The sequence below is a fragment of the Crocodylus siamensis genome, chromosome 4, assembly GCF_052110815.1.
Source record: "Crocodylus siamensis isolate JL-2025a chromosome 4, ASM5211081v1, whole genome shotgun sequence".
Lineage (NCBI taxonomy): Eukaryota > Metazoa > Chordata > Crocodylia > Crocodylidae > Crocodylus > Crocodylus siamensis.
The window spans coordinates 88,340,288-88,354,764 of record NC_143398.1 but is presented as its reverse complement, the minus strand read 5'-3'; the positions used below and the strand labels follow the sequence as shown (position 1 = coordinate 88,354,764).

General features: G+C 42.4%; 2 protein-coding genes and 1 pseudogene across 2 annotated transcripts; 2 read left to right on the top strand and 1 right to left on the bottom strand.

Annotated features, from left to right (window-relative positions):
* The first annotated feature begins 6,987 nt into the window (after positions 1–6,987).
* On the top strand, positions 6,988–8,453 carry LOC149866022 (histone H2A-IV-like; annotated as a pseudogene).
* Positions 8,454–9,946: 1,493 nt separating this feature from the next.
* LOC149866021 (histone H1.11R-like) lies at positions 9,947–12,319 on the top strand. Its single transcript, XM_090041047.1, has one exon. The coding sequence runs from the start codon at positions 9,954–9,956 to the stop codon at positions 10,611–10,613; it is 660 nt and encodes a 219-aa protein (XP_089897173.1). The 5' UTR covers positions 9,947–9,953; the 3' UTR covers positions 10,614–12,319.
* A 112-nt stretch (positions 12,320–12,431) lies between these two features.
* On the bottom strand, positions 12,432–12,880 carry LOC149866020 (histone H2B 1/2/3/4/6). The gene has a single exon (XM_090041046.1). It carries the CDS (start codon positions 12,860–12,862, stop codon positions 12,482–12,484), a length of 381 nt encoding a protein of 126 aa, XP_089897172.1. The 5' UTR covers positions 12,863–12,880; the 3' UTR covers positions 12,432–12,481.
* Between the last annotated feature and the right edge of the window lie 1,597 nt (positions 12,881–14,477).

Genomic DNA, 14,477 nt, shown 5'->3' with positions numbered 1-14,477 from the left:
CTCCTGCCTCATGGTCTGGTATCTATAATAATTCTGTACATAGCTTCTGGGGAGGGATTGTTGCTCTGAGCCTCACAGTAGAAAGACTGGGCTGTAGATTGTGAATTAAATACAGTTTTTAAGATTTAAGTCATGAACGAAGTCAGTGCGTTTGCATCTTTCATAGACTGTTCAATTCATCCCCTGCCTTTGCTAGTATATTGTGTAATTTTGAAGACTGAAATGTTGAGGCCACGTTAGTTGCAGACTTCTCTGTTTATGTAACTGAAGCTTTAACTCAAATATTTTAATTGCACTTGTCCTAAGGACTGATGAGGCAGCATCTCACATGGAGAGAAAAAATCCATTTATCAATGGTTTAAAACATAGAAATACTTTTGCTTGAGCAAATGTCAGGCACAAATTACCTTAAGAGTCCAGCTGAGTATATTGCCCGTTTAATGCTAGCAAGTAAGAAAATCCTATAATTGGCGAAATTTAAATTGTTTTAATTTAAAAATACACATGCACACATTAAGTTTATAAATGTGTTTTGGTTAAATTTTAAAATCTGATAATAGTTGAAGTGTGTGTGTGTGTACATGTGCAAGTATCACACAACATCACTGGAAACAAAAGTAAATAATTTTAGCAGACACAGACACCCCTTTTCCTTAAATTATTTTTGCTCTCTTTCTGCCTTTATGTTAAGTCTTTTCTACGTACATTGTGCTCAGTCTTGCTTTCCAGTATGAGAGAAACACCAGTTCCTTTGGTTTCCTAATTATGGTACACTACTATTGAGGGCTTAAAGGGTGGATGCCCAACACTTACTTTAAAACTCAGCCCCCTTAAGGTGATACCAGTAAATAGTGTTACTAGTTGCTCTTGAAAATTTTTAACCTGTTCTTTATATGCTGCCAACAAGCAGGTTTGCCTGGTGAAAGATTATTCAGCAATATTATTTTCTACCCTAAACTGCTTTTTATTAATAGTAGTAAATTTCAGATAGAAATGTTCCTTTATTTGGTCAATGTATATGCTGCTATCTGGTGTAAGTGTCTTTCTCTTCCCAGCTTTTTTTTGGCTGTACAAGAGTTTGGAATCTAGTCTCTAAACTTAAAGGAAAAAAAATCCAGCACTTCTTTCTCAGAATATCATTTTTGAGCCATGATATATTGATCCATCTGTCATGAATAGCTCCTTTGTCCATGAAGCCATGTATTAGTATATAAAAGCTTCTTTTATAGGAAGATAACAAGAAACATAATGACATAAATGGACAGGAGGAAAAGTTCTCTCAGCATCTTCTACAGGCAATATACTACAGTAGAACGATTTTGAAATGTAAGAAGTATATAATTTTGCCCTACAAGAGTCTGTCATACTCTCCATGTTTGTCCTTCTCACTTCCATGCAAGTCCCTGACTCAATGTTTATTTTCCTTTCAGTGTATGTATATTTTGACAGGCCACTTCTGTCATTTCTTCTGTGATGGCCTGAGGCTTGCAGCCACCTCTGTATCCTTAGTCCTTCTAGAGCTGGTGAGAAAAGAGGAGGCAAGCCATAGTAACAGTAAAGCCAACCAGGAATTATTTAATTAAGCATGCTTGGGCTTTAAAAGGAAACTGCGGGAGCTAGAAAGCTTTATAGGACCACTTCCTGTAGCAGATGTCATCAAGGAGGAGAATAAATAGTGGCCCTGGGGGTGTGGAGAAGGAATACAACTGGTGGGTAGGGTAGGGAGGAGGGGATGGACATTGGAAGGAGAAAAAAATAATAGGATTGCAGCCACTGGGATGTAAGTGAAGATAGCAGACCCTTGATAGTGGGCAAGATGGAGTGCAGCAAGCTAGATGGGGACATTAACAGCAGCTTCTGTGCTTGCAGTGATAAGCATTTGGGCTCTAAGCACTTAGGGCTGCTTTTGTTCACAGGATCTATTGGTTTAAATTCTTGAGAGGCTGCAGTATTTTCCAGGGAGTATGTAGGTAGGGCTGGAATGGTTTGATATTTGCTGAGTTTTTTTCCCCTTGTGTGAAATTTTAATAAGCTGTGTTCCTGTCTGTTCTATAGAATTGTTTGCAAGGGGTGGAAGAGGAGCTGGTTTCTGCTACAAAGCTTGGTGTGTAAAACTAGTACAATTAATTTTGGAACAAGGGAAGTCATTTTCTTCTGCCAGGAGGCTGTCATACATGCCCTTTCATCACAACAATTCCATAGCACTGGTGACTTTGGTTTGTTGTGGTGGGTTTTGTTTTGGGGCCTTTTTGGGATTTTTTGTTTTGTTTTGCATAGGTGAAGTGATTTGGTAGTATGTGTCCCCTCTCCACCCCCCAGATGCTTTTAATACATAGCTTTTATATTGTGCTTTTCTTTTGTAACATACAATACAGCTTACAAAGGAGGTAACAATTGTCTCCATTTCTCAGGTTGGGAAGCTAACAGAGGTGATGGGGTCTGTAGGCCCAGTGGCAGTCATGGTAGAATACTGATTTCCTCATTCCCTAGTCTGTTGCTGTGCTCCAGTGGACCATATTGCTGATGGAGGTGCTAGATCAGAGATAAGTGCAGTGGCAGTGTATTATTTGATTGTCAGAGTCTCTGGTTAAAACACCTTTTATGTCTGAATTTGTATTTATTTATTTACTTGTTTAGATTCATCTCTTGCCCTATCAGAAAGGAATAGGGAAGAAATGGGATGAGCAAGTAGTTGGTGGAGTGGAGGGAGTGCTTTTTATGAATATTGGAAAGCAGAAGTGGGAGGTTTGGGAGGATGAATATTGGCAAAGTGTCAGAGGTCTAGGGAAAGTGACCTCTAGCTTAAGTCCCTTGAGAGACACTACTAGAAAATATTTGCACTGTTCTCCAGCCTTTTTGATGATTCCACCCTCCATTTTTACTTCAGGCTTTTTTTACTCAATCATTACAGCAGCAGGGATCTTCACTTCTTTCTGGCAAGATTCAAAATTGTGTACATGTCTTTCTAGGCAATAATATTTCTTTATTTAACCTCCCATGCCTTTCAAGATGTCATTTTTCTACTGTTCTTTTCCTCAAAGAGCAGGTTCACAGGAATAACCTACTGCTGGTAATGACAGCATTGTACTTACACCTGCTTAGAATCTGTGAGAGAGTTGCTATTATTTTAGGCAGAAATAAAAGCCCAGAGCCCTTTTGAGAATAAGGATTTTTTTCTGCTGAGTGTAGAGTATGAGAAAGGAAGTTGGTGACATTTCTTGGAGATGACAGGCATGTAACATTGAAGTTGTAATCAAAATTCCTCCATAGGTGGCTGATTAATTTCAGATCTGGGAACTATAGCTTGAAAGCTTGACCTTCTTTGTCCTCTTTATATGCTACTCTGTCTCCCTTGCCTGTTTGTTTTAAACTTAAATGGTTCTTTGGGGCAAATGCCTACTTCCTTCTACTTATTTTATGAAGTGCCTGGCACTTTTTATGTTTCTATAAAACGTTATTTCTGACTTCTGTTTGTTCTTCCTTTACATGTTAGGTGCAAAATTTCTGGCAGTGGGTTGAGGAAGGCTGAAGAAGGATGGTGAGCAAATTTCAGAAATAGCCAAAAGATAATGTGCTACCATGGCCACCACCCCCACTCTTCATTGGCCAGATCTCATTGGGTCACTGATATTTTTGTCCAAGTGCAGTAGGATGGGAATTGGTTACCTCTTTTGTGGGGTCACAGCCGTGTGATGGCCCATACTAAAAGAGCATTTATAGACATGGTCTTGTAAATTGACTTTGTGCCTGGAAAGCAGGTGATCCAGAGTGGTCTCCAGGGAGAATGCATCTACCTAATATATGGGTCCATTTGTTTGGAAAAAGATAACTGTTATTTTCACCATGATTTTAAAAGTTCCACATAGGAAACTCATTCTGAAATCAGGAAGTTTGACTTTATTTCTGTAGATCGGTGATGATGATGATGATGATGATGATTATTTTTTTTTTGTCCAGTGTGCCATGAGGTTCTTTAAAGTAGCAGTTCAATATTACCAGTTAGGGATGCAAACACCTACACATGATTCACAAGGTATAAACTCAGAGCTGGCATTTTCTGAGGAGTGCCTCTAGTCTAAAATGGCAGAGAAACACTACCTTTGATGAAAAGTGTAATACAAAGACCAGAATCCAGTGTGACCTGGTAATAGAAATCTTTTCTAGAAAGAGAGCTCTTGTATTGGTTTATGTTAAGCTACAAATTGAATGAAAAGTGTATGTAGGCATATATTTCTTCCACTTGATCCAACTTGATTGATTTTTAGATTGAAATGAAGTACCTATAACAAAAAGTCTATCCTGAGTTCTAGTTGTCTCTTGCCATGAATTCTAGAATTCAAGATAAAACACTGGACAATAGCACATTTCTGTCCCTTTTCCCAATCCTACTATTCAGAAGTTAAAGTACATTACCAATCAAAATTTCTTGTCCGTGATATGTCTCCCCAGCTGTTTAAAAATGTTAAAAAACTTGTAAAAAATGCTTTGAAGCATACCAAAATGATCAAAAGTTTGTGGCTGTGGGGTTAGAGTGAGTTTCAAGGCTGAAAAACACTTTCTGATAACATTCTGCCGCTAGCTGCTGCTTTTCTAGAACAACAGTTTGGATGTTTTTCCTGATCTCAGTTGAAGCATTGGTAGGTAGTTCAGTAAGGAGGGACCAGGCATTCAAAGCTTTGGAAGTTCCAGTGAGGACAAGCTCTTCCTGGAAGCAATCACTGCAAGTATTTGTGAAAATGTGAATTACCCTGCTTAAAAAGTGCACAGAAAATGGCGGCTCAAGTGTCAGCTTGCAAATGGACTTAATGCATTGGCTCAGAGGAATATACATGGTGAGAGTCTAAAAGATGAGTGAAGTGTGGATCATGGAAGGTGGGTCTGCTTGTGAGAAGAGAGGTCATGCCTCATGCTTAGTGGGAATAGGATTTTCCTTCCAACGGGGAAAAAAAATCCCATTTGACACTAGTTACTACTTGCAAATTCTGTTAGGAGAAGGAGTCTGATGACTGGTTCTATTTGCTCATTTGTAAGCAGCTTAGCATCTAAGGGTGGTGGTGGTAGTGGAAGAGTGGGGGACATTGCTTTTGGTATTAAAGGAAATAGGAAGGAAGGACCCCAATCTCAGTTTACTGCTTCATATGTGATAGTTGGTAATAAACTCATCATCATCATCATCTATGTTTTAAGCAACACATGCAATATTCCCCTTTAATTTTATTACTGATTCCTGGCTGGAGGAAACATGGTCTTGATAAGAGCATAGTTCTTGACTCCCTTTAGTTTCAATTTATAGAGAGACAGGGGTGGGAATAAATCTAATTAGAGCTTTGATTTAATTCTGAAGGTGGTTTCATTGTGTGTGTTACTTTCTGCTTTGAGATTTCCACGGCAAATTTAATTTACGGATCTATTTAGAGTACAGGCTACCTTCTTCCACCCCTCTAGGATTCCTGTCCAAACTAACTGAATAGCTTTCAGGCCTGGAAGAAACTACAAATCATTATTATTTCAAGTATATATGCTAGGGGCACACAGAGGTTTCAGTCAGGTCATGTTCCAGTTATGCTAAGCCCAGAGCAACATCTTTCCCAAAGATCACTGCAGGTTTTGGTTTGTTCAGTATTCGTAGTTATGTGACTCTATGTTGTCCTGAGATGATACGCATATCCAAGCTAGCTTACAATTTAAATTCAGGTGAGCATTTGTTATCTATGGTGAGATGGGACATACTGAAAGCAGGGGTATGGATGCACATATATTTGGAGCCATTTGAAAAATGAGGACATTTCAAAAGGGGAGCTGCTGATCCAGAGCGAACAGCAGCTGATAGACTCTAATACTTATGTCTGGATAGGCTAGGGACAATACAAATGTAGCAAAGCTGCTCCGTCTTCAACCTGGGATGAAGGGTGTTAGTGGTGGAGCTTGTTTTGCTACACTTTAAATATTCTCAGTTTGTTCTCACCTAACTGAATGTAATGGCTGCTGTTGCAGGGTTGGGAAGAAGTCTCCCGCTCCTTATGAAATAGCTCTAAGTATATACATATCCATACTCAGGGAGGTGTAGTGATGGCTCCCATATCCTGGTCAGATCCTTCTAAGTGATTTGAGGTAAAATGGTTGGTTGCTGCCACAGTGGTCTTAAACCTGTTCTCTTTTGTGATAGGGAGAAATTGGGAGAAATCCCATTGAAGGTGATCAATCTACTTTTAAAATAAACTTTTTCAACTAGACTACCAGTAGCATAATCTGCTCCAAAATATCCTAAAGAATAACGCTTAGGTAATACTTGACTTAATTCAATATTGAATCTGAAAAATTTGTTTCCAGAATAAAATGTTCATATTCTGTGTGATACTTTACATTTTCTCCTGCATTTCACCAGTGCAAGGGTATTTTTAATATCCCTTATTTAACATTCAACTTTTCAAATACTACTTGATTTTTTTAATTTAGTTTCTGGATATTTTAGCTGAAGCTAAATAAAACCATTTCCACTCCTGAAGACAGTGGAACTGTTACTATTTTCAGAGGAAAAATGTTTTTTCTTCTTTCTGAGTTACAGTGTAATATTTTCACTTGATGATACAGAAACATTTTGACTGTGCATATGTGGATAGTCTCTTTTCCCTCTTCCCTTTTGAAGATATGGAGACATTTCGAGTGTGCATATTTGGATATAGTGTCTTTTTCCCTCTCCCCTTTTAACCTTGCCTTTCCTGAAAGCACCTCTGTAACTGTCTGGCAACCCTTGGTTCTTTCAGTAGGACACTGCAAAATCATCATTACTCCTTGTCTGTGGGACAGGCAGAACATTGAAGGCAAGCAACGATCTGTGGGTAAGATTCAGATAGGATTGGATTGGATAAAGCAATTCTTTCCCTTTTGGATTTAAATGGAGTGGGTCATTCTTTAAATGTGATTAGATATCTGTAAGTAGTAGTCTCTTTAGAGACAGAGGGATTTTTCACATGCAGCTGTTGGAAAATGTTGAAGTACGTGCTAGAAGAGAAAACGTCAAGAAACAGTAGAAAGAGCTGAAAGGAAAGGGTCGGGGCTGTCTTTGAAAAGTGAAGAGGGACAGGGAATGAAAGGCGCTCCTGCCTCGCCATTGGTCAGATTTAGATCCGCATCGCCATTGGTTGTACAGAGCAAGGGCGTTTGATTAGCCAATCACAATTCGCTGTCCCAGTCCGGGAAAAAGGATAAAAGGGCAGGGCGGGGGGCGGGGTTCTGCGGTGTCTGCGCTGGTTTGGGCGGTGCTGGGTTCTAGCAGAGTCCCGATGTCGGGCCGCGGCCAAGTCTCGCTCCTCGGGGGCCGGGCTGCAGTTCCCGGTGGGCCGTGTTTACCGCTTGCTGCGGAAGGGCCACTACGCAGAGCGGGTGGGGGCTGGGGCCCCGGTCTACCTGGCGGCCGTGCTGGAGTACCTGACGGCCGAGATCCTGGAGCTGGCGGGCAACGCGGCGCGCGACAACAAGAAGACGCGCATCATCTCCTGCCACCTGCAGCTGGCTATCTGAAACGACGAGGAGCTCAACAAGCTGCTGGGCAAAGTGACGATCGCGCAAGGGCAGCGTCCTGCCCAACATCCAGGCCGTGCTGCTGCCCAAGAAGACCGAGAGCCACAAGGCCAAGGCCAAGTAAACCCAGCCTCGAAAAGGCAGGATCTGTCTTGTCAACTGATAAACAGAACCCAACGACTCTTTTCAGAGCTACCCACCATGTCACAGGGAAGAGCTGAATGTCATGCTTAGAAAAGGAAGGGTTCTTTTTCTGATAGTAACAGTGGGACATTTGCCAGTTTTACCCTTCATCAGCATGTTCGGTAATGAGCTTTTGAGAGGAAGAGAAAGGACAGAAGTAATTGGAGGTATTAATGCTTCCTCCCTATGTCTGCAAAAATTGAACATGTCAGAAGAAGACAGACGTAGTGTTGCGTAGCATGTAGAAAAACATGAAATGGGGTGGAAAAGCCTGAGTGATGGGTACATACATGATAGATGCCTATATATCATCTGCAGGCAGTTTCTGAACCTGACAGAGGGCGTTTGTGCATGGAAGAATTTTTCCAAGTATTTGACTTGGTCTTATAAAAGATACCTGATTTACCGAAAGCACCTTGTCTGCCTGTGTCCTCAGACCAACACCCGACACCCCTGTATGCGATAAAGTACATGTATTCTCTTGACCAGGAAACTGAATATCCGTGACAAGGTGCAAACTGTACCTCATCACTCATTCATTTTAAGCTACAGAACTAGTTTCCGAAAATGATTGGGCCACTTTATTAAACCAAACACCCGAAATGGTATATTTTTATTTTTAAAACACCCCCCCTGGTATTTTCCACCTCATTAAACACCTTCTAAAATAGCCTGTTTCAAGTGCATTTATCAGGTGGTGCTGTCATTATTGCTTGTGTTCTGGAATCTGGATAAACTCAGATCTGTGGGGTGGCTGAAGATACCACTGCGTGGTCAATGGGATATTATTACCATGAGACGTCTCTAGTAATGATTATTATATGGTGCATGTGACCCAGGTTAATGTGTTCAGTAGTGGTACAGAAGGAAAAAAAAGACTCACTGGTAAAATAAAAAGTCCTTTAAATTATGCTTTCATCAATATAAAAGTGGATTTACTACCATAGGGAAACACAATATTAGGAAGGAAAGTCATTCATTCATATAATTTGAGTCATCTTTTATTATGGGGTGTAGCTTAACTATTACTGACTCCAATTTCATCATCTAAAGAAATGTCATGAGATGACACGAAATATTCTAATGTAGTGTTGGTCCCTTTCGGATTATAAAGCTTCATTATAAAGCCTTTCCGTCTTGTGCTAACGCAGGAATGTGCTTAAAAATGACTAAAAACAGTAGCTTTGTGTGATTAAACTTTCTATTTAACCTTTTTTTTGAGTGATGTAGGGATCCTTTACTCCAAGAGTATTTTATTCCTAAAAAGTACCCAGAAATAGCAGTGACAAAGTTTTTAGTAGACAAGCATGGGAAGTCCTTAGAAACAGCCATGCCCGTTTTAGACAATGACTCATAATTTCCCACACAGGGTACAGATGCGATCAAAAACATAATGTGGTATCAGTAAATATTGTTTTCTTCTTAGTTAACAGGAAAACCTCGCTAGCATTTCTTCCACATAAAGTTATGAAAACGTTATCTTTTAACGAGGACAATCGCCCTTTCTGCAGCACAGCACTATGTAACCAACACTCTCTGCATTGTACACAAAGTAACAAACTGTACGTGATAATAACATTTCTTCCCGGGACACAAACTGGTCCTCACAGGACTTTAAATTGCACACTGTGCTGTTACAACAGGCACGAATTTCGCTTAATTACATTGTTTTAAGAGGTAAAGGATTTTGGTCAAAGAGGCTAATTTCTAATCCATATTCAACGCTTTGGGACGAATTTGTGTTACTTCCTTCCCTTTGAAATCATTTTGTGATGAAAAGAGGGGTTCAAAAGCCTGGTTTTCAGCTGTGATTTAAATGAGACCCTTTAAAGAATAAGATTTGGTGGCTTTGGTGGTATTTTTTTGCACTATGAAGTTTTTATTTGGAAGGAAAAACAAAAGTTTCTATTTCCCGAGGTCTCTCCAGGTCCAGGACTCAGCGTTTATTCACTCTTTTTTAACTCGCCTTTTATTTCCCAGCCGGGAAACTTTACCGGATGAAAAAGCAGTCTTTCTTCTTCATCCTGATTTAAAATGGGGTGATTCCACCGGATCTATTCTTTTAAAAATACACTTTTTTGACTCCTAAGAAACACAAACTGAGCGGAGAGAAGAGTCCCTTCTGCCTTGCAGCTGGGCGGGCTCTGTAACGCACCAATCACGGAGCAGCTCGTCTCTATAAATACCAGGCATCTGACTTGCGGTAGCCCAATTGTTTTTCTTTTGATTCGTTGAGGACGTCCGCCACTATGTCGGAGACCGCGCCTGTTGCCGCTCCTGCTGTGTCTGCTCCTGGGGCGAAAGCCTCCGCCAAGAAAGCGAAGAAGGCGGCGGGTGCCTCCAAGGCCCGCAAGCCCGCGGGGCCCAGCGTGACCGAGCTGATCACCCAGGCCGTGTCCGCCTCCAAGGAGCGCAAGGGGCTGTCCCTCGCCGCGCTGAAAAAAACCCTGGCAGCCGGTGGCTACGATGTGGAAAAGAACAACAGTCGCATCAAGCTGGGGCTCCGGAGCCTGGTGAACAAGGGCACTCTGGTGCAGACCAAGGGCACCGGCGCCTCGGGGTCTTTCAAGTTGAATAAGAAACCGGGTGAAACCAAGGAGAAAGCAACCAAGAAGAAGACAACTGCAGCCAAGCCCAAGAAGACAGCGGCCAAGAAGCCCGCCAGCGCGGCCAAGAAGCCCAAGAAGGCGGCGGCCGTGAAGAAGAGCCCCAAGAAAGCCAAGAAGCCGGCGGCCGCCGCGGCCAAGAAGAGCGCGGCCAAGAGCCCCAAGAAGGCCAAGGCGGCCAAGCCCAAGCGGGCCGCCAAGAGCCCGGCCAAGGCCAAGGCGGTGAAGCCCAAGGCTGCCAAGCCCAAGCCCAGCAAGCCCAAGGCAGCCAAGGCCAAGAAGGCGGCGCCCAAGAAGAAGTAAAGTGGCTTCTGAAATTATTCATGCAAACCCAACGGCTCTTTTAAGAGCCACCCACTCTTTCATAAAAGGAGCTGAAATACTGTTGCCCACAGCACCAGTAACATATACCGCTGGCCCCGTAGTGCCCGGGGCGAGGTGGTGAGTCTATACGTAGCGCACATTTAAAACAAGCCTAGCCTGGTTTTGCCTCTGGGGTCTGCCAGGTCCCAGTGCCGCCGTGCGCTCCCGCGGTTGCGAGTGACAGTCAAGGCTATAAATTTTCCAAAACAACAGCAAGCAAATGGTGATTTGCAAAACGGGATCTGGCTTCTGCCAGTCGTGGTGGGGCTGCAACAGCTGAACTTGCTGTTCGCTTGTGTTGGCCCCACGTCCTCGGGGCGGGGGCCGGGCAGTGAGGGCACAGGGAGAAGCGTTCCAGCTGCTGACTGGCGGCTGGAAATGGCATTCAAACAGTTGGAAACTTTGAAAAGCCCGCGCTGCGCAGGGATTGGTCAGACTGCCGTCCTGTGTCTAACCCTCCGGGGCGCTCTGTTCACAATCATTTGAAATCAAGCGCTAATTGTACAGATTGATTAGGTAACGTTATGTTTTATCATCACTCGTTCGCGTACAACAGTCGGGGGTGCAGATGAGCTGGCCGTGCCCTGGGAATGCAGGCTCCTGACCGGTTTCTATTTCCGCCTAGGTCGCATTTCAAAAGGAGACGAGTTTTGCTGTCACCCGGATTATCTAAAGGATGTAGTACATGGCACACTCGCCTTCACAAAGGGGAGAATACGGTGCTCATACCTCAGTGCCATCATTGTCCCCGCAATATTAAGGGTGGGGGGGAGAAATATATCAGAGCACAAGAGGTTCAGCTGGACTGGGGACACTCATGACAGGTCAAGGAAGAGCAATACCCCTCAAAGTTTCAGGGTCACTACAAGTTGCCTGGTTTTAATGGTGGGGCTCCAGGCGCGGTTTCTGAATGGCAGCATTCAACTGAACAAAACGCGACTCGATAAAGCTGTGGTTACGCTGTGTTCAAACCTTTCCTCTCTGCTTGGTTAGTACTAGGACTACTGGAAGCAAATGGAAGGACTCGTGTTCAGTGAGAAGGCTGGCTATTTTCTACTTAGCAGCTGTGATTTTCAGGAAGTGATGAGAATAAGATAAGACACGGAGCTTAAACATGGGTAGTCTGTAGAGCAATAGACTCCCATGATCAGTGACCGGGTCACCTGAACAACCCAAGAAGTTCAACAAAAAGTCTCGAAAGACTTACAAGGTAACCAAGGAAACTGGAAGAGAGCAAATTCAGATTGGACATCAGGAAAAAATTATTTACGGTGAGGGTTGCCGAAATATGGAATAAGCTTCCAAGGGAGCTGGCGCTGTTCCCTACCTTGGGGGTGTTTAAAAGGGAGATTGTATAGATACCTGGCTGTGGTCATCTGACCCCAGCACTCACTCCTGCCCAGGGCAGGGTGTCGGACTCAATGATCTCATAGGTCCCTTCCGACTCTAACATCTATGAAACTATGAAAAGAACTTGACAATTTGATTACTTTTCAGGTACTCTAAACTTTTGTTCACTTGACTGTTCTCTAGCATTCACTTGACAGTTAAGACTATGTGATTAAATATGGAAAGTCTAATTTCTCTTTTAAAAGCATGGAATACTTTGATTTCTCTTTTCTTGGATTTAGCTGGTGCCACGTGCACAGAAAAGCACAGCCTTAAGTTAAGGATTAAAAAAAAAGTTTTTGTACATACCCTTTGCCCCATGAATATAGAAATAACACAGCAATAAAGCTCCTTTACTGAAAATGTGGGTGGCTCTTAAAAGAGCCTTTGGGTTCTAGTGTAAAGCGGCTCGAGCCCGTTTACTTGGAGCTGGTGTACTTGGTGACAGCCTTGGTGCCCTCGGACACGGCGTGCTTGGCTAGCTCCCCGGGCAGCAGCAGGCGCACGGCGGTCTGGATCTCCCGGGACGTGATGGTGGAGCGCTTGTTGTAGTGCGCCAGGCGGGAGGCCTCGCCGGCGATGCGCTCGAAGATGTCGTTGACGAAGGAGTTCATGATGCCCATGGCCTTGGACGAGATGCCGGTGTCCGGGTGCACCTGCTTCAGCACCTTGTACACATAGATGGAGTAGCTCTCCTTGCGGCTCTTCTTGCGCTTCTTGTCGCCCTTCTTCTGCGTCTTGGTGACCGCTTTCTTGGAGCCCTTCTTGGGGGCGGGAGCGGACTTGGCGGGCTCAGGCATGTTGTTAAACTCTTGTTCTCAAAGCAACTTAAGAACAGTAGTGAAGCGCACGGCCAACTCCCCCTCTATTTATAGGGGACCTATGCAAATCGGTGCCTTCTGTGCTCTTCATTCTTATTTGCTACGAGTTCTTGTTTACGTCATTTCGTGTACTTCTTCTTCCTAATTGGTCAACCTCAAATACCGATGCTCCATTGGCTAGTCGCATGAATTCAATTTTAACCAATCAGAAAACAATTTCCCAAAGCACTATGTGATTACAGTGGTTACAATAGTTTTACTTCTAAACTTGCAATCCTTCCAATAAGTTATTGCAACCTTCAAAACTAGAAACACTTTTGTATTCTAGAACAGTTTATAACCTTTTAACTGCGGGGGGTGGGGGGGGCATAAGTTTCGTTAGAAAGATAGTGTCGATCCTCCAGGATTAGGAGCACCTGTCTCTCACGTAGTTATCTAACTGGAAAAAATACTGGTTTTGTATATATATTAAAGATACCAAGTATATGCCCAACCATAACATAAGAATGATTTTTCTCCTGGGTTGAAGGAAAATACTACAGTAATATTACCACAAATTAGTATAAATGATAGCTTTTATTTTAAGAAAAATGTTATGTTTAGGGGGGCAAAGCTGTAAGGATAGGGTTGAGAGAGACTTTATAAATAAAAATACAATGATTAATCATGACAAAAATGGTGGTGGGGAGTGGGGAAAAGGACATATACAATTTCATATTTGCTATCAGTTGTTTCCAGGTTAAATTAATCCAGTTCACTTTGTTGATCTTTTCTCTCCCACTCTGTCCTGAACAGCCCCCATCATCCAAATGTATGTTAAATGCTATTGTTCACATCACACATCAACATAAACCTATTGGTCAAAAACTATGGCCTGTGTTATACCTGTATAAATCTTTGAAGGCTCATGGGATTTCCAAACTATAATTGAATTAAGAAGTAGAGGTGGAGTAGCACAAGCACAATAAAAATAATTTGGGCTCTGAGACAGTTATTATTATTGGTAGTGTCTGAGAAAGGAAGAAAAACAGTTTGTCTTTCAAAATGTATGCTGAATAGAAGTGGTGGCAGGTCTATGCAAACCATAATATATCAACATTGATGCAGATATGTTTCAGATGCAATAGGTATGGAAACCCATTGTGAGAGGAATTATGTGATCTTGGTACTGAAATGAAAGTCATCTAGGCACAGGGATCATGCAAGACAAAGATAACAAACCAAAGACTGGGAATGAAATCTGGCCTTTTTGAAGTGATCAAGTGATTTTTTGGTACTGAGTTCATTGGTATTCCAATTTAATTTCTAGTCCTGAAAAGAGCTCATGCTTACTTAGTCTTTTGCTTAATTACACACATTCCCATTCATTTAAATAGAAATGATCACAAGGAAAAATATTTTTCTTTCTTCCTTTCTTTCTTTCGATGTTTACCTATTTAGTACTACAATACTTTGCATGTGCTTTTGTTTGTGCATACTAGGTGTGACACAGAATCATAAAAAGTGAAGGTTGGAAGGGACCTCAGGAAGTCATCTAGTCCAACCCCATGCTTACAGTAGGACTATCCCCAAGTAGATTATCCCAGACAGGGCT

Excerpts from the sequence above, each read along its gene's own strand:
- LOC149866021 (XM_090041047.1), top strand. The coding sequence starts at position 9,954 with ATGTCGGAGACCGCGCCTGTTGCCGCTCCTGCTGTGTCTGCTCCTGGG.
- LOC149866020 (XM_090041046.1), bottom strand. The coding sequence starts at position 12,862 with ATGCCTGAGCCCGCCAAGTCCGCTCCCGCCCCCAAGAAGGGCTCCAAG.